At 49.1% G+C, this 22,553-nt stretch overlaps 1 protein-coding gene across 14 annotated transcripts in view; it reads right to left on the reverse strand.

The window, feature by feature from the left end:
• Positions 1–711: 711 nt before the first annotated feature.
• The window catches only part of Nod1 (nucleotide binding oligomerization domain containing 1), a 45,333-nt gene continuing 23,491 nt past the window's right edge, over positions 712–22,553 (reverse strand). For 8 of the 14 annotated variants that reach the window (XM_074065225.1, XM_074065224.1, XM_074065229.1 and 5 more), the window contains 10 exons: positions 22,120–22,294; positions 18,907–20,731; positions 16,072–16,155; positions 14,849–14,932; positions 14,038–14,121; positions 11,716–11,799; positions 10,842–10,925; positions 9,061–9,144; positions 5,660–5,743; positions 712–1,733 (listed from right to left, as the gene is read on the reverse strand). In XM_074065225.1, the coding sequence (XP_073921326.1) occupies positions 1,661–1,733; positions 5,660–5,743; positions 9,061–9,144; positions 10,842–10,925; positions 11,716–11,799; positions 14,038–14,121; positions 14,849–14,932; positions 16,072–16,155; positions 18,907–20,731; positions 22,120–22,294 (2,661 nt within the window). In that variant the 3' untranslated portion in view covers positions 712–1,660. The other 6 variants (XR_012445262.1, XR_012445263.1, XM_074065232.1 and 3 more) reach the window with 6 other exon arrangements.

Below are 22,553 nucleotides of genomic sequence, written 5' to 3' on the forward strand. Positions count from 1 at the left end.
TTTGAAAATTTCTAAGAGCAATAATTTTTGGTAGCTTCTGAGTAAATTTCAGACTATCTCAAGAGTTTAGCTTCAGCCATGCTATTCTCTTGTGCTTTGTAGGCAGATTTGCTGCCAGCATGCATTGGGGACAGAGCTGCTGCCTCAGAGGGTGATTATTACGTGAATGCCCAGGTCTAGGGTTGGAGGAGCGGGTGCTATCACCACAGCAGTGCCTTTGTGGGAACTGCCACCGTGGAGTGGCCGACCCCTAGATTTCCCCAATAACTTCCTGAATTGCACACTCCATAACAGACAACTGTGCAAAGCCAGGCTTGAACTCAGGGAACTCAAAAGGGCTGTTGGAGGGCCCCCTGCCTTGTCACCTGCTGCCTCTATCTTGTCACAGGCCCACCTAGTCCTCCACCCAGCAGTGAACAGCCAAGGAAGATAGTGGACCTGGCTTGGAGGACCTTCCATGCACAGTGGTGAGGGTGTGAAATGGGGCCCCTCTATCCCAACATGTCATGTGTCCTGATCCCAGCCAGCCCTGATACATAAGAAAACCCCTGTGTGGAATCAGGCCCAAGTTGATGATGTCTGTGGCCTCCATTTACCAGGTCTCTGCATGGCACAGTGCCCTGGGATTCCCTGTGCAGCAAGTCAGGGTGGAGTCCAAGGTTCACAGTGTGCTTATTAGCCAAGTCCTTTGAAAAAGGACTTTAGAAATAGTGAGTGTTTTCAGTATTTTATTAACAATAAGATGGCAAAAGGGTGTTATCTGGTAACATCACCACCACTGAACACTGCCCCCCATGTTCCGCCATGGTGGTGGGTGTCTGACTGTCACGCTCACTGGCCAAGTTCTCAGCAGGCTCCCTGAATCCTGGCTCTGACCAGTCACCTCGGGGAGGAAGGGACTTCCCTTCTCAGAGGTAAGGGAGAGAGAAGCTTCCCTTTGGATGCCTGGGTCACCAAGGCAAGCCAGAGGCCTCGTTCCTGGAGTGGACAGGAGCCAATGCTTCCTGGGGCAAGCAGGTCAGCCCAGGGAATGGAGCCTTCAGAGGTCAGCCAAGACAGGTAAAAGCCTGGGGTGGAATTCCAGGCAGTAGGAAAGCACCGTCCTTTCTCTTTGACCTGCTAAGAGGGCGCTGTCTGATCTTTGTGGTGAGTCCTGATGCCAGGTCCTCACAGGACCTTTGAGGAGTCAAATCCCCATGGCCACTACCTCAGCACATGGGAAGATCAGAAGGGGACAATCAGGCCTAACACTTCCTGTTCACTGAGCGACTAGCTTCCATGGCTCTTTGCCAAGTTCCAACACTTGCCTGAAAACAGCTGTGACCAATACCTTCCACAGGCCTCAGGCAGGCACTGTGTGAGCTGAGGCTGTCTCCTCCATATGCCTCTTACTCCTCCAGCTTTGGATAAACTAAGATATTCAATGAGGTCAAGATGTAGTCCTATTTTGCAATGAGTACAACAGCTCACATGACACTTAACTCCTGTGAAGTTCCCACATCTGCTCAGAGAGGCAGCTGCTTTTCATGGAACCCTGGAGAAGCAGGCTCCTGTTGTCCCCTCAGCTCAGCCTGCACAGTGTCCCTTGGCCCATGCTGACTGCACAGGGCACCATCCACTGCTTGTGCCCAGAGGCAAGACCCGCCACAGAAACATCTTCTCAGAAACAGATGAGTCGCTTCTCATCTTCAAACACTTTGGCCTCTTCTGGCTTTATCAAGTTTCCATTTAGACTGCCAAAAGGAGAAACACAAGTTGTACACAAATTGTTCCAGATAAGTGACCCTCCTTCCCAGTAAGAGTCTCTAACACTCTTGTGCATCACACACCCTAAAGTGAAGGAAGGCACCCTCCCCAAATACTGCTTTGATGGTCATGTTAGTCCTTTCTACCACTCCCACTAAGGTCACTGATAGCCTCCATAAGCCTGAGTTTAATGACATTTTTCAGGGCTTGTCTTTCTTTGGGACCTTCCCAGGCATCTGGCTCTCCTGACTTTTCCCTCCTTTTTGAAGCACTTCCTTCCCTTGGCTTGGCACTGTGCACTGGGGTTCTCCCCTTAAAGCCTCCTTCCCCATGTCCTCTTCCCTGTGACTGCTCAATACTGGGTTTCCTCCAGGCTTGGGGCCAAGCCCTGTGTCCTGGGCCTCTCATCTCTGCCACAGCCAGTGGAGTCAGTTTCCCACTGGACCTCTCCTCTAGATGTCTCCCAGCACCCCAAAGTAACCACACTTCCCTAGGTTCCCCCACTCAGTGAACGTTCCCTCTCTTCATCTGGTTGTGCCAGGTAGAGTCCTCAGTACTCCTTGACACCCTGCTGCTATCCTCATAGTCTTTCTATCACCAAGCTCTGTTTCATTTCCTAGTCAGCCCTGGAATGCCTCCGGGATCCTCTCTACAGCTTCAGCCCCACCACACTGGTCTGAATGCCCATCATATCTTCTCTGAATCTTGGCAGTGGCTTACTGACTGCTCCCTTTTTATCTCTGCTTGGCACCTCAAATACAATTTCCTAGGAGAGCCAAGAGTGGTCTCCTACCTTATAAATCTAACCATACCCGTTTTCTGCTTCAAACTCTTCAATGACTTCCCATTCCTTTTAGGACAAAGACCAAAATACGTGATAGGACCTACACGTATTTTTATGATCTAGTCTCTGCCTACCTCAGCCTCCCCGTTCCTTCTTCCACACTGGCAGACCCAAGAACAGCTCTATGCAGTTTTTGGTGGGCAATGTGTACCCTCCTACTCTGAGCTTTGCTTATGTTATTACACGGACTGTAGTCCTTTATCCCCGTCCCAGATGACTGACTCCTACTCATCCTTTGTGGCTTGGTTTTAATGCCACTTCCTCAGGGACACCTTCCTTGAAACTACCTCTGGGTCTGAGTCCCTCCTGGCTTTCCCATGTATGGCACAGTTATGATTAAACATTACAGGAATGGCTGTTTCTCTTTTACTGTGCATCTACTTCTCTAGACGGTGAACCCAAGGGGCCATTTTGCTCACCACTGGATTCTCAGTGTTGGCCCAGGGCCTCACATTCAAGCATCATGTTACTTAATGAAGGGATAAAGACAAAGTGCCAGACCTCGGGGATGCAGCGGGTCCACAATGCAGCCACCACCCAGAATGAGCTCAGAGTCTGGCAACCTTCTCACAGAAAGCTGTATTTGAAGACAGAATTCACAAAGTGACCTCAGACTTTCGGCTCTTTTTGGAGAACTGAGGTAGGAATAAATGTCAGTAGCAAATGAATCCAATAGACAATCCATCTGTGTCAGAGATGGCCTCAAGCAAAGATCCTGAACCCAACTTTCCTGCCAGTGGACCATAACCCCATAGCCGCTGGACAGGACCAACAAGGCCAGGACCTTGTAGATCCAATGCCATGAAATCACTCATAGAGGGATACCTTTGAGAGCACTGGGACAAGCCAGGAGTTGATATGAAGACACCTCTGAGACCAGCACCTAACCTGCCATCCTGCTCCACTCTGAATCACTCTTCAGTTCCTCTCTCCACTCTGACCCAGGTGCCTGCTGCTGGCTTTGGCCAGTGTACCCTGAAGGAAAAGATGCCTGGCCCTGTGAAGTAGTCCCTCCTCAAGGGGAAGAAAGCGTGTATCTTCAAGCCTGACAACATTTACAGAGCTGCAGATCCTGCTGACTATCCTGACCAACTTGGGAGAAGAGTAGAGGCCAACTGTGGCTGCACCTGGTCTGGAGCCTGCCGGTCTCCTGCTTACTCTGCCTATAAACGCAAGCACATCAGGACATCAGGAAGTGGGGCAGTCTGAGGGTAGGGTTGTGGGCGAGGGGGGCCAGAGACAGATGAAAACCACACAATCCGCTTTCTAATGTCTTCCAGGCCGAGGAGCAGCTTCACAACACAAATGCCACTCTGTTCTCTCTCTCTCTCTCTCTCTCATTGTACTGGGTTTGGGTTTGAACTCAGGGCCTTGCGCTTGCCAGGCAAGTACTCTACTACTTAAGCCACACCTCCAGTCCTTTGTGCTTTAGTTATTTTTCAAGTAGGTTCTTATGTTTTTGCCTGGGGCTGGCCTCAGACCACAATCCTCCCACTTATGGCCTCCTGTGTTGCTAAGACCACAGGCCCAAACCACACTGAGCGTATTGGTTGAGGTGCAATCTTGCCGACTTTTTGCATAGACTGGCCTGGAACTGCGATTCTCCCAATCTCTGCCTCCAGAGTAGCTGGGAGCCCCCAAACCTGGCCCCACTGTGTTTTCTTGCTGGATCTGTGCTCTGTTCTCTATAATAGTGTTTTTCACAAAAAAAATTTTTATACTATAATCCCAAATAATAGTTACATTTTACACTGTGAACCAGCATACAACACACACACACACACACTCACCTACACACAAGCCAGTAGTAAAGTCGGTGAGACAATACTTTTCCTTACTACATGTGTTGTAACTTGGCATTCTGACCTTTCAAATTTCATTTCAAAATCCTGCTGGCTGCAGCCCACCAGAAGACAAATCTTATGATCCACCAACAAATTCCAAAGCAAAGGAAACAACACTGGGTCAGGAGCCAATGCCAAAAACTGTACCTTGCTGGGTTTTTTGGGCTGTGAAATTCTTCTCCCCAGTCATGAAGGGAGAAAATGGTTCATGGTGAGTAAGTATCCCTGAGTTGAGGGCTTGAGTTCATGGTGAGGCTGCTCCATGAACCCCAGAGAAGTCACAGTGGGTACAGAAACTCCTGTAGTCTGTGTCCTCAACAGAAACCTGCTCTAGTCCCTACTGGCTTCTGCTCTGGGTCTGGCCTTACACTAGAAGGGTTGTCTTGCCAGGACGGGATGGGGGACATTCAAAGTCACATTCCCAGAGTACGTATGAGTCTATACATGGGATTTCCATTCTCAGTTCAGGCAGGTCAGCGCTGTTAAGTCAGGGCCCCTTCTGTCAGGTTAACTGCTGTGTTTCCCATCCCCTCACTGTGCCTGGCAGAAAGCAGGGGCACGGGGGGGGGGGAGGGAACACTCTGCACATTCTACAGCCCCTCTACCAGAACCCCCAGGTCCGCCTCAGCCAGGCAGCTAAATTAATAACAGGCTGCTGGTGGGGAGGAGAGGCATTTAGGAGGCAAGAAAGGAGTGGAATGGGCTCCATGCCATTGTCAAACAAGGGTTGTGGTTTCCTTCCATTAGCACAAGCGAGTTCTCAAAGCAGAAAAAAGAACAGAGAAAGCACAAATCAGCCCAAATTCAGCCTGAGAACAACCTCTGAATCCCAGGACACCCAGAGCAGTGGGAGGGTGATGCCTGGCCAGCACAGCTGCCTCTCAGGTCATGGTCTGGGGAGGAATTTGCTACAGTAGGACCCCATCTCAGGCTAGTTTCACCAGGGCAGAAGAGGCCAGTGGCCCAGGGCAGGAGAGCACAGACCAAGAGCTAGGCAGGCCAGGCTGAGTTCTACTTCCGCTTTTGCGGATGACCTTGGGCAAGTTTTACTTCTCTGGTGTGGACTTCCGTTTCCACATCTGCAAAGTAGAGACAACACTACCAGTCTACACTACATGTTGGAGGGACATATGGAACTGCCCTGTGGGGTGCCTGACACAAAGTCAATGTGCTGAGTCAGCAGTCACTGTCATTGTTACAGTGACTGGCTGGCGGCTGGCCTTACCAAAGCTCCGTGAGGCTGCTGTTCTTCTGCAGGGCCTCCGCCAACTGGGCAGTCCCCTTGGCTGTGATCTGATTCTGGATCAGCCTGAAAGATGAGCACATCTGTGTCCAATACACGCTGGCTGGAATCTGCCTCCTTCACAGATAGCTGTAGGGTCTGCTGGGATCAGAGATGGAATTGGGGAAAAGGGACGGTCTCCTGACTCTTTGCAGGCTGTGCCTCAGCCAGATACATAAAAATAATAGATAGCCTTTAAATGCTTAAAATTTGAGCAGGGCGTCCATGGCTCATACCTCTAATCCTAGCTATTTATAAGGTTGAAATCAGGAGGGAGGACCACAATTTGAGGCCACACTGGGTAGTTGGTTCAAGAGACCCCCTCATCTCCAAAAATAAACAGAGCAAAATGAACTGGAAGTATAGCTCAAATGGTAGAGTGCCTGCTTTGCAAGTGGGAAGCCCTGAGTTTAAACCCCAATCCCACAAAAAAAAAGTCTTAAAATTTTATAGCGAGCATAATATATCTAGATTCATATGTAGACAGTATAAATACATGTGCAGATGTGTGTAACCTTTTTCACTGCAGGCTTCCCAACCCAAAAGGTTTGGAGAACCCTGATCTGAACAACAAATTCTAAGAAACAGTTCGCCAGGGAAACAGGCTCTGAATATCTCCTTCCAGGGAGCCAGGCAAAGGCAGGGCAGCTTTTAAAGCTAGGTAACTGTCATCTGGTCATCTTTCCTTTGGGAGACCCAAAGGCTTTTAAGACCCTCATTCCCCCAACAGCCACAGGAAGGCAGAGAACAGCTCTGCTCCTCCCACTCAGGTCCAGTGGGAAGCATTGATAACAGATCTCTTGGAGTCTGTGTGCAACTGAGTAGCAATTATCCAATGAAACAAGGATTCTATGTGGCTTAGCCCTGACTGAAACACTGGCCTGGGCAGAGATACTTCCAACCACCCAGGAAATAAACTTGAAAAAGGCTGTGTCCCAGGTTTGCTCCTCACTCCTGGTCATGTAGAGAACAGGTTACTGCGAACCCCACCCTCAGAAATGCTGGGTACCAGCCCAGGCAGGAGTGCTGCCAGGAAGGTGACAGTAATGCGTCGTGACTGATGAGGATGCAGTTCAGCATGAGCCCCCTCCCCTTAAAGCTGGCTTGGTGGCCCAGACCTATAATCCTAGCACTCAGGAGGCTAAGGCAGAAGGCTAATGTGTCTGAGGTCAGCCTGGGCTACATAGCAAGACCTTGTCTCAAAAAAAAAAAAAAATATATATATATATATATATATATACACATATATATACAACCTCTCACAAAACCCTAAAGAGGCTAAAAGCTCCTTTTATAACCCCATCTCCCACTTTTCAGCTACAGAACCTTGAAGTAATAAAGTTATCTGTGCCTCATTTTCCCATCTATAAAATGGAAATAGCAGTAAGAGTGTGCTGCACACCGGCTAAGGTTTCAGCAGGAGAGTGGACACAGGGCACAGTGCCCAGTTCTCATGTTTGCTGTCCAAGCACATGGGACTCTGTGTGGCTGGGCAGAACCCACACCCCCTGCAGCACCCCTGTGGCCTCAGAGGCAGAGATGAGAACCTTCCAATGAGCATGGCCACAAGTAGAACTTGAATATTTTTGTGGCAAGAACAAATACAGAACCCAGAAATGGGCACAGAGTGCTACATCCAGTTAAACTCTGTTGTTTTCTAGTGACCATCTTCATGGTCACTACTCCTACCTCTTACACTTTGTTGGAAGCAAGAGAGGCTGCCTTTAAACAAGACCTGGCAAGAGGCCAGGAAGGAGAAGCATGCCTAATGTGCCTAAAAACTTGGCAGAATGGGCACATATGCCTGCCAGGGCTGCCTTAACCGTGCACATCAAGCAGCCAAAGCCCCTCCAGGCCTCTTAGGCTCTGCTCCCCAAGGGGGTGGCCTGGTGCCTGGGAGAAGGACATAACAGAATCCTGCAAGCTTAACTGAAAAGGAAGAAAAATGGATGTAGAAGTCACACAATTTGAGTTTGCAGAAAACGACAAGGTGATTCTAAATTCATGTGGAGATGCAAGGGACCCAGAATGGACCCAGAAAAACAAAATTGGAGGACTTTCACTTCCTGATTTCAAAACAGGCTACAAAGCTACAGCAATTAAGATAGTGCAGCTGTGACATAAGACACACAGATCAACAGGCTAGAATAGAGTCTAGACATACATTTTTGACAAGCCTGTCAAGGCCGTTAGATAGGGAAGTCTTTTCCCCACCTTACATTATACACAAAGTTAATTCTAAATAGACTGCAGACCTGGTTTGAGGGGGAAAACTATAAAACTTAACAGAAAACTTAGGTGACAATCTTTGTGACTTTGGATTAGGCCATGGTAAGTCTTCCAAAGCACAAGCAACCAAAGAAAAAGCAAACTAAAACTTCTGTGCATCAAAGGTGAATGAAGAGAAAACCCCACAGAAGAGACAAAACATTTGCAAGTCCTACATCTGATAAAAGCCTAGTACTCAGGAAAGAGACTCCTACAATGCAAGAAAAAAGACGAATAACCCAATTTAGAAATGGACAAAGGGGTGGAGACATTTCTTCAAAGAAGATGTGCAGGTAGCCAACAGTGCGTGAGAAAGTGCTCAATGTCGTTAGTCAGCAGGGAAATGCAAACCAAAAGCCCAGTATGATATTATTTCATATCCGTTGGCATGGCTAGACTCAAAAAGACTGACCATAATAACACATGTTGACGAGGAAATGGAGAAATTAGCATCCTCAAACATTGCTGGTGAGAATACAGTGTGGTCATTTTGGAAAGCAGTTTGCTGGTTCCCCAAAGTTATACATAGAATTGTCATATGACCTAGCAATTCTATTTTTAAGTATGCTCAAGTGAAATGACAACATGCAGTCACACAGAAATAAGTACATGAATGTTCACGGTAGCATTATTCATAATAGTCAAAAAGTAGAAATAATCATACAATAGACTATCATTTGGTCACAAAAGGCAATGAAGTGCTGATAGAAGCTACAATATATATTAACCTTGGAAACTTGCAGTAGTAGAAGAATATAGAACAGAAGCTCCCACATGGTAAAGTTCCACTTATATACCATGCCCACCATACAGACAGAAAGCACAGTAGTGGTTGCCAGGGACTGGGGAAGAGGACAGAGAGTGGCTGCCTAAGGTATGCAGGGGGTTTTTTGTTGGGGGCAGTGAAAATGTTCTAGAACTAGATAGCAACAGTTGTGCAACTTTGCGAATACATACATAACTCTGAACTCTATTTACATCTTTTTAAAAGGGTGAACTTTGTGGTCTATACATTTTATCTCAAAACTATTTATGAGAAGGATCACAGTCTGAATTTCTAAGGCTCTCTGAGTTACCATAAATGCTTTAGTGTCTGGTTGACTTTCAACATTTCTGCAAAGCTCTCTGCCACTTCATCGTTGAGTTCATTTTTGGTCAGCCTAGAAAAGAGAGGAAGTATTGACTTGGGAGAGCTGACTAGACAGTGTAAGGACTTCACAGAAGTGGGGCTCCAACCCAGGTCTCTCTAGCCCTGTAGCTCATCACTTGCTGAGGGCCAGACTCCTGGACAGACTTGCCACCCCACAGACGTACACAGACAGGACTCACTTCTGGTACATATAGTGCTCTACTGCATGCAGAGGACTCCATGCGCCCTACCTTAGGTGGGCCCTCAAATTTCACAGAAGACAGGACCCCAGAAAAAAGGGGATAGTGCCTGCATCTCAGGTCTCAAGCTCTGAGGCCCCTTGAACACTGCTGACAGTGTGCCATCAAGTCAGGATGGAGACCTGGAAAGCCTGTCTGTCCCCTGCACAGCAAAATGTGTTCAGTACTGTGCTCTCAGGCCAATTATGAAGGACTGAAGTTCAGAGACTGAGAGTTCAGGAAAATCTTGATTGCTCTGAAACCAGCAGTGGTCTGGATAAGGCAAAGAGCTCCCAGATGTAAGTAGGGTTGGACCTCTAGTTCTAGCAGATGAGAGAACGATAAGAATACCAGAACAGAAAGAATGCCATTTAAAAAAAAAAACATTCCTCAAAGGGAAGTTTGTTCATGTCCTATCTAAATTTTAAATGTGTTTCACTTTAAGGCAACAATCAGACCCCCAGAAATTTACTCTGCAGCATGCAAGATGTACAACAAAACTAGGTGTGCTGGTACACACCTATATTCTTAGGTACTTGGGAGGTGGAGGCAGTAGGGTCACAAGTTAGAGGCTAGCCTGGGCAACTTGGCAAGATTCTGTCTTACACATACTGTGTGCAAATTCTAGCACTGTGAAAAAAAGGTGCCACAAAGATTTATACCTTGCAGTGTGTGGTATGACAGGTATTACCTATCATAATGTAAAATTTGACTAATTTTAAATATCTGCCAATGGAAAGAACTGATGAAAGAGTGAACATCCTCTGAGTGGGCATTGTACAGCCTCAGAGCCTCTGGACCCAAGTTAAGGTATTTTTAAGGCTGGCTGCTAAGTGCTATTCTATTTTGTATATATTTGAATATACATAGAAAAAGGCTAGAAAGAAAAAGATGATATTTGGAAAACATAAGAGAGGTACTTTCATTTCCCACTTTTCAGATTTGTGTCTCACTTTTTAGTCTTACATTTTTTTTTAAAGAGCATATGTTATTTTTCAAAATGTTAAAGTTTTTTTTTGAAAGGAATGAATTAAAAATACATTTTCTGGCCAACAGATCTAGCACCAGAAGTCTCATAAAGATGACTATTGTTTTGGGGGCAATGAAGGCCAAATCCTGATGCGGAGACCTGGGAACGGGGAGGCGGCTACATGGAGGGAAGCAGTGCCAGGGAAGAAGGGAGAACATTGGGAGTCAGGTGCATGAAAGCTGGGCTCTGCAGGGGACCCTGGCAGCTAAAATGGCCACTTGAGCTTTCTGCTTCTTCTGAGCCTAGGGTGGCAAAGAAAGATAAGACCTCAAACCCACATTTTTGGGGCCCACTTCCTGTACCTGTCTGTGTTTCTGAAAATGACTGTTTTCTACACTAGGGGGGAATTTAACAAGCTTTCCCCACCGAAAGGCACCTTTTTGGTTACGATTCCCAGCTCTGTGAAGCCCCAGGTCTAATGGGCCAGACCCAACCCTTGGAAATGACTGTGGCCCTTACCAGAATATCGTGAGAGATGAGTTCTGTTGCAGGGCCTGTGCCAGGCTCTTCCCTCCTTCTGTGGAGATACCGTTGAATGCAAGGCTAGGAGGGAAAACACTTGGGCTGGATTATTAGACACAAAGCCACATCTGGCTCTAGCCTCAACACCCAGTGAGCTGGCAAGTTTCCATCTGGATGTAGCATCTGGCAGGCCAACTTCTGCAGGAAGCAGAAGTGCTCAGCCCTGTCAGAAGCTGGCCAGGCTTCATTGCTGCAGAACCCTGGCTCAGAGTGTGGGGAAAGGTGCAAGACTGCTCCCACAGAGGCTGGGCAGAAACGGATGCAGAACTCAGTTTTCATGTAACGGACTGGAGCCAAAGAGGCCTGGGAGTTTTGCTTCATCTGATGGTTCCAAGGGACCCCATCAAGAAGATGTGGAGATGTTTCTTCTGCTAGTGCCCCCACTGCCTCAGACTCCTTTTAGTGACCTTGGGAGGCCCCAAGATGCTGGGACTAGGCAGAGGCTGAGGAGGACCAGAAAAGAGCACCTGTCCCTCTGTCCCACCATCCTGAAAAGGAGGAAGGGGCAGGAATCTGCTGGCCAGCATCCCTTTCAGTTTCATCTGGGCTTAGGGATTCCTCCCAAGAGGCACATGGAAATGGCTGAGGGGCTGCAAATGCCCCCTCTTGAATGAGTGGTGGGTGTTTATACTGGTGTGTATGTGAGCAAAACTCACTGAGCTGAATCCTTAGGAACATGCTCTTAGAACAAGAAAGAGTAATCACATGGGCAAATCCCCCACACTAGGGAGCCCACACCCCCTCCCGTGGGCTTCCTCACCAAGCGACAGATGGGCCCTTGGCACCCGCAGGTCTCAGAAGGCAGCATTACCTCAGGTAGGACAGGCTGGGGTGGTCCCTCAGTGCCTCTGCGAACGCTTTGGCTCCTTCATCCCCAATTTGATTGCCCCACATCCTGAGGGCAGAGACAAAACAGTGGAAGTCAGCTCCCCCAAAACAGTCCTGTTCTCTCCTCCTTTCTGCCAGTGGCCCTGGCTTGATTCAGGCACAAAAGGCAGCTGCTGGAGCTGAGGCCTGGAGTTCAACACCTCATGCTGGCCCTTTACTGAGCTGTCCTGGATTTACAATTCCAAGGGAAAGAAGAAAGAGCACCAGAAACTCTGGGCACAGATGTGGATCAGCAAATTGCACAATTAGGGGCAGAGTCAACACACACACATACACACACACACACACACACACCCCGCCTTTGGAGGGTTATCAGTTGAAACTGTCCCTCATGTCACCTGCAGAGTACAAAGGCCCCACAACTGGCCTCAAAGGAAGGCCATGTGTAGGCGCTGGACTCCACCCCATTCCACTCCAGACATGGGTGGAGGGGACCCTTCAGACACAGCGGACGACTGTGTGAGGCACCAGCAATGCTCCTTGTGTGTGGACAGGACGTTGCCATGCTGGCCCGTCCCCTGCTGCAGTCTCAGTGGAGAGCTAGAACCACAAAAGCCATTTCTCTACCCCAGGGCAGTTTGTCTGACAGGGTCTGGCTGACACGATTGTATGGTGAGACGTGGAACTCCCATCAAGGCTCTGCCATCTCCTACTGAGCAGCCTGGCATCCCTCACAGAGTGGTTGTGAGGACCCTCGGAGCTAACAGATGTGAAGCACTTAGTGCCCGGCCTGAGAAAAGTGTCAACTGTTCCCAATAACACAAAGGGCCTTTGTCATACAGAGAAAAGCAACTGCTCAACAGGACTGGGTGGTGTCAGCCAGGCACTCACACCCACTAAGTGGCCCACACAGCCTCCAGGTATGGCCCAGGAGACCCCAGTGCTTTGCATTAAAAATTGAATGGTATCAAATTTTTAATAAAGTGGCAAAACACTCATGACAGGAGCATAAGTGAAAAATGGAGGACACAGTCCTGTACATGAAGGGTGACCTCTACTATATTACAAAAAGTTAGGACAGGAGGAAGAGAGAGGAAGCAAGCATGACCTCCAGTGTGGTCAACAATGATTTCTGAGAAGACAATTTTTCTTATTTTCCATACTTTCTAAATAAAATTATCTGTGCCCTTTTTTATAATCCAATAAAATTATAATTATATAAAAAGATTTCAGAAGCTTTTTAACTACAATAAGATACCACCTCCCACTACTATGTCTACTATTAGCAAAATACAACATAACAAGTGTTGGTGAGGACGTGGAGAAACTGGAACACTTGTGCACCATTGGTGGGACAGTAAAATGGTGCAGCCATGGTAGAAAACAGGTATGGCAGACCCCCAAGAGATTAAGAATAGAATTAACATATGGCCAGGCAATCCCACTTCTGGCTACATATTCAATAGAAGAGAAAGCAGGATCTCAGAGAGATGTTTGTCTACCCATGTTTGTAGGATCATTATTCACAATAGCCAAAACATGAACACAACCCAAGACTCAAGTGTCCATCAACAGATGAATGGATAAGCAAACTGAGTACATACAGTGGAGTATAAGTCTGCTTTAAAAAAGAAGGAAACTCTGACATGTGACAGTATGAATGAAACTTGAGGATATTATGTGAAATAAGCCATTGTGAAAAGACAAACACTGTATGATCCACTTAAATGAGGCACCTAGAGGAGTCACATTCATAGAGATGGAAGATAAAAGAGTGGTTGCCAGGGGCTAGGGGAGGGCGGATGGGGAGTGAGTGTTCAACAGGTGCAAAGTTTCAGTTTTGCAAGATGAAAAGAGGTTTGGAGATGGATGGTGGTTAGGCTTACATAATACTATGAATATACACTCAATACTCTGAATTGTACAATTAAAAATAGTTAAGATAATAATTTCATATTATGGGTATTTTACCACAATAAAAAAACGGGAAAAAAAATGAAGCCTATGGAGAACATATCATTTTCCTAAAATGAAGCCCGTCAGCTGGTAGTAAGGACCACGGAGTTAGGACAGCTGCCTTCAGTTGTTGCTGGTGACGACTGACTTCTGCATAGCTTAAAGTCTGTACTGTCACAGTTGTCATACTCCTTGGACTTCCCACACCAGAGCCCATGCAGAAGCCACAGGGTGTCTCTGCTGTCTTAGCCAGCCCCAGCACGTTGATGGTCAAAGCACCCACCACACCTCTACGCCCGTGCACACACAGCAGGACGCATGCGCCCCACTGGATGCCCCCTGTACTCACCCCACGTCAGAGATCGATGTGCTGTTCTTCACAGCCTGGGCCAGACACTTCCCACCTTCACTCGTGATTTTGTTTTTTCCCAGTCTGCAGAGAGTCATATACACTCAGTCTTCAGCTATGTGAGACCCCACCATGGGATCCCTCCTCCCCAGTACAGACCCCTCCCAGCCCTTCTTGCTGCTGGGACACACAGCACCCAAGCCCTAGGCCTCCTTTTAAGGAAGGGACCTGCAGCCCCAGGATGGCCTGTCAGGGCTCCTCCCCAGGAGACAGCCCACAGTCTCTGCAGAAGTTTGGACACCTGAGCCCTCCTTGGGCTTAAGTGACCTCATCAGCAGGCTGGGGAGTGACCACTTTGATTGCAGATGGTCACAGTGGGCATTTCCATTGCTTGAGCAGGACCAGGTGTTCTGCCACCCTTTGCAGAATATGTCTGATAGGGCCAAAGACCAATCTCCCTCATGGAAGAAAGATCTTTTTCTCTGACATTCTAGAAAGAGCAATCATTATAACCTTTCTTACTGATCAGTAATTAAAGAAATCAAAGTGCTACCCTCCCACCCCCCCACCAAGAACAGGTGGTGGCCCTTCCAAAATCCAAGCCTCACCAGGTGCTAAATCCTCCACAGGACAAGCTCACCTTCCACACAGGTCTCCTTAATTTGACCAGTATGGTGTGGGGCAGGCAGAACCCATTAGGGTGCCAGTTCTTGACAGTAACATTGATTCTTTTAATAATAGAGGAGTCCCAGGGAACTGAAGGAGAAAAGGAGTTACTAAAGAGCCTGTGCCCCTAGCCCTGCCTACTTACTTAAGGTGTGTGAGGCGTCTGCATTCATCCAGGATTCGGGCGACATACCTGGCTCCAATGTCTGTGATCTGGTTGTTGTACAAGCTTGGAGAGAAAGCACAGTCAGGAGACCATGTCAGTCCCGATGTCCTATGAATGTCCCCTTCCTCACTAAGCAAGATATGCTGCCTATTGACACCACCATCTGGGTTGAGAGGAGACATGTGGAGACCAGAATTTGGACTGCCCCACTGTTCTCTGTGCTTTGCTCTCTCTCTCTGTTCTACAGGGTGACAACCGGCGCTTCCCAGGGTCGTCATGAAGAGCCTAGGACACAATGCACAGTCCTGGCAGGAAAGGGCTCCATAAATGCGGGTGAGGGGCATTTATCTAATGAACATTAAGATCCACCTCCTGAGGGGAAAAGCCTCTTCCTGAATATTAAACCTTCTCTGTTTATCTTTTAGTCATTTTACCACTCAATTCCAATTCAACAAGAAAGGCAGAAAAAGTTGAGGGACACAGCTAAGCTGAGGTTTCCAGGGCTGCACTGCTACACGGCACTGTGGAGTGGACAGAAGCCCAGGACCATCTGCTTCAGTGGCCTTATCTTATCATGGAGGCAGCTGATGCCCAAGGTGCCAAGCAACTGCCCAGCTCCCAGGGTCAGGAGTGGCCACAGAGCACAGATCCCTTATCTCAAACTCCAAACCCAAAGTTCTTCATAATTGTCCTTGGTGACTGATGTGGAGCTGTTCATAGCTGGTCCTTATCCCTACTTGGTTTGAACATTCCCATATTTTCCTGCAGAAACATTAAGGTATTTGAGAGTGAGTGCTGGCATAGACCCTGTGGTATGTCACTGTTTGGCGTAGACACCGAATCCAGACTCATGTCTTGGTCCAAAGGATCAGCATGAAGGATGTGGACCCATAAAGTCTAATTCAAAGGTAGCATTTGAGCCTCAAAAAACTACGCTCATATCTTCTTTCTTACACCTGCCAGTTGTAAAATGACTAGTTACCCAAGGTTAGGATCACAATTTTACAAGTGAGGAGGCTGAGGCTCCATGAGATTTCATGACTGGCTCAAATAGTGGGTTACTGGCTGAGCAAAGAACAGAATCCAAGTCTTCCTCTGGCCTTGGCCAGCCATTTACATCAGCTATCGGCTGCTAGAATAGTGGTTTCCTGCTGCCAGCACTATCACTATATAGGTGGCCCAGGGTTCTTGGAAAGACATACCCCAAAAATGTCACAATCTTATACTTGGTCAGCTCTTCACACAGCACCTTCACACCAGTGTCAGTGATCTGGTTGACACTGAGTCTGAAATAGAACAGCAAAGAAAACAGCAAATCAGGGCAGTGCACTATAGGAAGGAGTGAGTGCTTCCCAGGATCCGGAAGCCTTCAGGCTATAAACATCCCAGTGAGAAAGCTACAGGTGTCAGCCAAATAGCCCCTGAAAAGCCTGTGTGTCTTGGGACCAAGTCACCCCACCACCCCACCCCGGCCACAGCCCAGCCCCAAGACATAAGGTTCACAAGGACCCTGAAGGACAAGTGAGGCGAGCCACCCCCAGTGTTCCATAGGTGTGGCCTATATATGAGCCAGATCCTCTTCATGGTTCTCATTGCACAGTGTGTGTGGGTGGGTGGGGGTGTTGTAAACGTGAGGAGCTGGCTTTAGTGGTCATTGCCACCGGAGGAAGGAACATCCTGTTGTTTCATGAGCAGGATCGATGGTGTGGAGTCACTTGGGCTGACCGGACTTGCCCCAAGAAGAGGCCAAGTGTACTGCTGTCCAGAGAGACTGCTCCTGTGGGGCAGCAGTGGGTGGGAAAGTGAAAACAGAAGCCAGAGTCTTGACTGGAAGAGGCAGGTCTTGGCAGCAACACCGTCCAACTCCTCCATAATGCAAATATCTTCTGTGTAGGCCAGGCTTGGGGGAGGTGCAGGAAAACAGGGCCTCAGGACAATGGCTGTCTGCAGGTCAAGGGCCAGACACACACTGAAATTTGTTTGGGGAATCTCTGCACTAATAGGAGAGCTTGACATGGCCAAAATGTGAAATGCTTCCCTTACCCCACGTGCTAAAGAAACACCACTCCATTTGACCCACGCCTCTGGCCTCTTTTTTTCCCTTTCATTTTCTTTCTTTCTTTTTTTAATATCAAGTAAGCTCTATAACAAATGACCCTGACCTCAATCTTTGGCCCTATCATGTAGGTGAGGCTGAAGACAGACTGAGGCTCAAGGATGAGGTGAGGGTCAGGGATCTGCGGGGTAACAAGCCCAAGGGCAGGAAACATTCTGCAAAGTCCAGCTAGCAAATGATTTAGGTTCTGCAGGCGTGCAGGACTAGCACAACCACTCAACTCTGTCATGGGAATCAGCCAATAAGTAAACTAATGGACGTGGCCGTACCGCAATCAAACTTGATTTGCCAACACAAGCCCAATCAAACTTTATTTACACACAAGAGCCACAGGCTAAACTTCTGTAATAAGTAAAAGGTTGAAGAAGCATCAGCTTGACTTTTAGGTCATACTTTTAGGATCAGGTCAGACTCACTGGACACTGGTGCTGGAGCACATACACTGCCTGGCCGTCTCAGGCAGAGGTTGTTAGTCACTTTCAACCTCTATGCTTTCTTAGTGACAGAACCCTTCCCCTCACACACACACACTTATTTTTAGTTTGGCACATACAGTTAAATTCTGCCCCATGAAATCTAAGAAGCAGCTTACAAGTCTTCTTTAAAAACATAGGCTGTGCCCTTCTTTGCCCTTCCTTCTTCCTGACAACTAGACTACTGACTAGATGGCTGGCACGTGGACAGTCATCTTGGATCAAGAGGTAGAAGCCAAATAGTGAGGATGGCAGAACAGCATGGCAGAAGAGATCCTGGGCTCTTAATGGTCATGGAGATACCACACCAGCCCTTAGCTGCCTATCTCTAGACTTTGCACAAGAGAGAGAGATAAGTTTGTGATTTATTGAAGCTACCAAGATTTTAGTTTCTCTAAATTTCAACTGAAATTAATCTTAACTGACACCTTCAGGAAATTCAGAGTGCTTCCCCACGGTTGCCCATCCTCCTCCTGTTTTCCTGTGAGCTGCTTTTTGTTTTGCTGGTATGGAGGAAACTTTGCCTGGGGACAGCAGGAGCGGTCAGCATGCCACGATGCTGCAGTTTCACTTTTTTATGATGGGCACAGGTGGCATTGGTGTGATCAGCTGAGGCTGCAATAGCACAGAGGCCATGCTCCAGGCTTTCACTTCCCAGGGCAGGCCAGGGCAGCCTTCAGCTCCCTGCACCCCAGGCCCCACTCAGCCTCTACTCAGGCACTGGTATAAGGCAAATCCCCACTGCCTTTCAGAAATGCGTGAGCCCAGATGAGGAGGACACAAGTTCTGTAAATACTGATAGGTTCACTTCCTGAAGGAAATGCTAACAGGAGAAAGCAGGACTTTCTGTCTTCCAACCACCCAGGGCTGCTGTTGGATCAATGGAAGGAATGCCATTGATAAAAGGTTTCTCCATGGGCCAGAAACCTTTCACCGGCTGTCATAGAGCCTTAGACTATTTTTAAAGTAGGTTCTTCCTGCATTCTGGCTCCACCAGGTCTCAGCGTGTGACCTGGAGCAAGCCATTAACTTCTCTGTACCTCTGCTTCCTCACTTGCCAAAATGGAGACAATAGCAGTCCCTGCCTTATAGGGTAAGTTCCTACCTTGTAAGATAAGATTTGTAATGCACTTCACTGCTCCTAATAAACACTGGTTGATATTACTGGCATTGCTAGGATCGAGGCATCTCCTTTCTCTAGATGAGGACACGAGGCTCGGAGAGGTTAAGCAGTTGGTCCAAGGCCACCTAGCTGGGGCTTATCCAGGATTTGCTCCTTGCCCTCTACCACCCTGAGATACAGAAGATGCCAGGCATTCCCACACCAGCTGTCATGAGTCCTAGCATAAGGGCAAACTCCTGGGGATCCTGATCCATGTCGCCTGTCCTGGGGCCCCGAGCCTGGTGCACCTGGCACCTGCTGCTTCTGTGGTGCCTGGCAGCCTCACCTGATGATGGTTAGGCGACTGAAGCAGGGCTGCAGCTCGCGCACACCATAGTCGTTGAGGTTGTTGTTGTCCAGATCGAGGGCCAGCTGCTTGCGCAAGTGGTGCAGGACGAAGGATAGGGCGCTGCAGTCCGCCGAGCAGGCGTTGCAGAAAGCCAGCTTGAGGTAGTTGGCACAGATGCCGCGTGCTGCCCGGCGCCCCACCTTCTGGCTCTGCGTCTCATAGATGCAGCGCAGCATCCAGAGGAAGGTGGGCATGGCGTGCACCTGGCTGAAGCCCTCAGACTGAAGCCGGGGCAGGCTCTTCAGGTAGGAGCGCAGGCTGGCAAACAGGTGGGCCCAGAGGACCTTGCGTTTCCTCCTCAAGGCGGCAGCTGGCACCAGATGCCGCAGGAGTTTCTGTCTGGCTTTGGCCAGCAGTCCACACAAGAAAAGGTTGGTGAACTGAAAGTGATCTTTCTTGGTGAAGGGTTCAGGGCGCACCGGGTTGCCACCCCCCAGGCACTGGAAGGGGAGAAAAGGAGGATAGCAGGATGGGGTTGCTGCCTCCCCGGGAGGCACCCACTCCTGAAAGAACCTGAGCAGCTCCCGGGTGCCCATCTTGTCGTCCACCACGAGAAAGAAAGCTGTGAAGAAGGCCTGAAGGGTGAGATGGAAAAACTCATAGGACTGCTGTCCCCCTTCGGGGCCCATCTCAGATAGGGCCCGCAGGAAACCCAGCTGCAGGTCCCCTTCCTGGAGCTCCGAAGCCTGCACCTCCTCCTGGCTGAACACGAAGAGGCTTCGCGCCATGCCACGATGCGCCATTTGACCCAGTGCGCGCAGCGTGCGCCAGCCAGCGCGGAAGGTCTCGGCCGGGCTGCGCGTGTTACGCTGCACCAGGCTGCGGGGCTGCGTCCTGTTCAGGTGGACCTCAGTGACCAGCAGGAAGACGTCGGTCAAGGTCACGGCGCAATCGGGCAACTGCGCCGAGCCTTCGAAGGCCGTGAGGAAGTGCTGGAAGCAGCGGAAGATGATCCAGCAGAAGAGGGGCACAGCGCACAGGCTGCAGAGGTTGGGGTTGGCGTCCAGCTGCTCCAGCAGGCGGTCCTGCGCGGCGCGCTCCGGGAACATCCTTTGCGCATAGGTGCGCAGGTGGCTGGGGGAGAAGCCACGGAGCAGCACCTTCTTCCGCAGGAGCTGGCGCGGGACCTCGACGCCCGTGCGGGCCGTGAGCAGCTTGTTGGCGCCCTTGAGCAGCCTGCCACTGAGCAGGTTGGCCAGCAGGACCAGGGGGTGGGCGGGCTCCCAGGGGCAGCAGCTGTCTGGCACGCGGCTCAGGTCGAAGTCCGAGTGCAGCTCGTCCAGGCCGTCGAAGGTGAAAAGGACCGCCTGAGGAAAGCGCAGTAGGAAGGCGAAGACCTCATCAGGGTCCTGCTCCGGGTAGCAGAAGTGCTTGAAGATCAGGTCCTGCAGACACAGCGTGTCGCTGTCCTTGAAGCAGCTGAACATGCGGCAGCGGAAGTGGAAGAAGAACTTGACCTCCACGGCCAGCCGGCCCGAGGCCCAGAGGCTCTGCAGCCGCTGCAGCAGCATAGACTTGCCCACGCCCGCGTCGCCGAACACGAAGACGGTCTCACCGTGCTCGTTGAGGACGCCTGAGCTGTGGTCCAGCAGGCAGGCCAGGCCGCTCAGGCTGCCCAGACTCTCGTTGTTGAAGCCCATAAGCTCCATGAGGGTGTCCATGTATGTCTCCTCCAGCAGCAGCTCCTCCTTCTGGGCGTAGCACAGCATGAACTTGGAGTCACAGCCCAGTTGTTGTCGAAGCTTCTGGGTGTACCTGCTCACTGGTGGGAGGAGCATCCGGACACAGCGACCAGATGAGAGGTGGAGGCAGAAAGAGAGAGAGAGGCAGAAAGAAACTCAGAAGCTTTGAGGAAGAAAGGCAAGAACACAAGCAAATCAAACCCGCCCCCTGACCCTGAGGCCAAGTGCAGTCACTCCTCAAACAGTGCCTCTGGAGCCTCAAAGAGCCAGCGTTTCAGAATCTGAGGATCGCTGGATCCATTTCTCTGCTGGATGTCTGGTGAAGCCAGCTGGAGGGTGGCAGGCTTCAATAGGGTCATGTCTGAGACAGGCCTCCCTTGTTCCCCTGCACAATGTTGTCACTGAACTCTAGCTAAAGACTGAAGCCCCTTACACCTGAGGTCCAGGCCAGCCTGCCCTGCTGCTCCACCCCACCCCAATGTCCTGTTCAAACAGCAGAGCCAGTCCCATTGAAGAAATTGCCCTAACCTTTCTTTTGCTTATAATACTGCTCTTGAAATAACAGTTTCACAAAACTGGGTGCCAAAACTTTTGGTGATAAGATGCAAGGATGGACATTAATCTGGTTTACAAAGTAGCTGTGCCTGTCCTCAAACTCCTCAACTAAATACACTAAGATGAAACAGCATACCAGCCCTGGGGGCCAAGCTGAGTATCTTGGGTCACTGGTAAGCCCCAGGGTGAACCCTTAGCTTCCTACAAGGGGCAGAAATACCTTAATATGTTCCTTTGGGTGACATGCTGTCAACAAACCTGAGTGACAAAAATAGGACAGGCAAGCTGAGCACCGGTGGCTCACATCTGTAATCCTAGCTACTTAGGAGGCAGAGATCAGGAGGATTGCAATTTGAAGCCAGCCTGGAGAAATAATTCATGAGACTCTATCTTGAAAAAAAACCTTCACAAAAAAGGGTTGGGGGAGTAAGGTTCAAGGTGTAGACCCTGAGTTCAAACCCCCAATACCAAAAATACACACACCCACACCCCCCCCCCAAACAAACCGAAAAATGGGGCAGATACCACAAGGGAGGAGTTTGTTTCCCAAACAAAAGTGTGCTCCACACATTCCTTTAAAATAGTTTTGAATTTTACTTATAATTCAACAAGCAAGAACTGGATGCCCACACACATTTCTTGATTCCCATCAACTTAGTCCAATTTGATTGCTTAAAATTTGTCAAGTGAATTCTATTTTATTTACAGCTTTATTGAAGCGTAATTTATATACCATAAAGTTCACTCATTGTGTTATACACTAGTTGACAATTTTAATAAGTTTACAAAGTTGTGCATATACCACTGCAGTTCAGTTCTAGAACATCTCCATCATTCTCCAAAATTGTCTGCAGCCCCTTTGTAGTCAATGCCTGCTCCCATCCCATGCCCTCAGCCTGTGGCTGACTCATACCTGGGTCAGTGTTGACAACAGTTTTGCTCTGAATGATCTGGGAAGGGGAGAAGCTGATTTCCACCAGCCATGGCCTAAGGTCCACATAGGCGTCTGCGAGTTGCTGGAGCACGAAGAGGAAGAACTCGGACACCTCCTCGCCCTTGCTCTGTACCAGATCCAGAAGTTTTCGGACCTGTGTGGGTATAAGCATAAGGGCATGAACTGGTATAAGGGGCATTTTCCTACTAGAAAGACCTCCCAGGGGGGTGTTCAGCACAGGGCTCTTACTATAGCCGATAGCCTGACCATCTGCCCAGATTGTGTGAGAGCTGATGTGTTGACGGCCTAGAATCTGTAAATGGACTTCCTCAGTGAAAATAAAACCACGCTACTCTTAAGAAACTAGGAGGCCTCAAGAGCCTAGGGATAAAAAGGTCAAACTCACAACTAGA

The sequence above is a fragment of the Castor canadensis genome, chromosome 2, assembly GCF_047511655.1.
Source record: "Castor canadensis chromosome 2, mCasCan1.hap1v2, whole genome shotgun sequence".
In the NCBI taxonomy this organism is placed as follows: domain Eukaryota; kingdom Metazoa; phylum Chordata; class Mammalia; order Rodentia; family Castoridae; genus Castor; species Castor canadensis.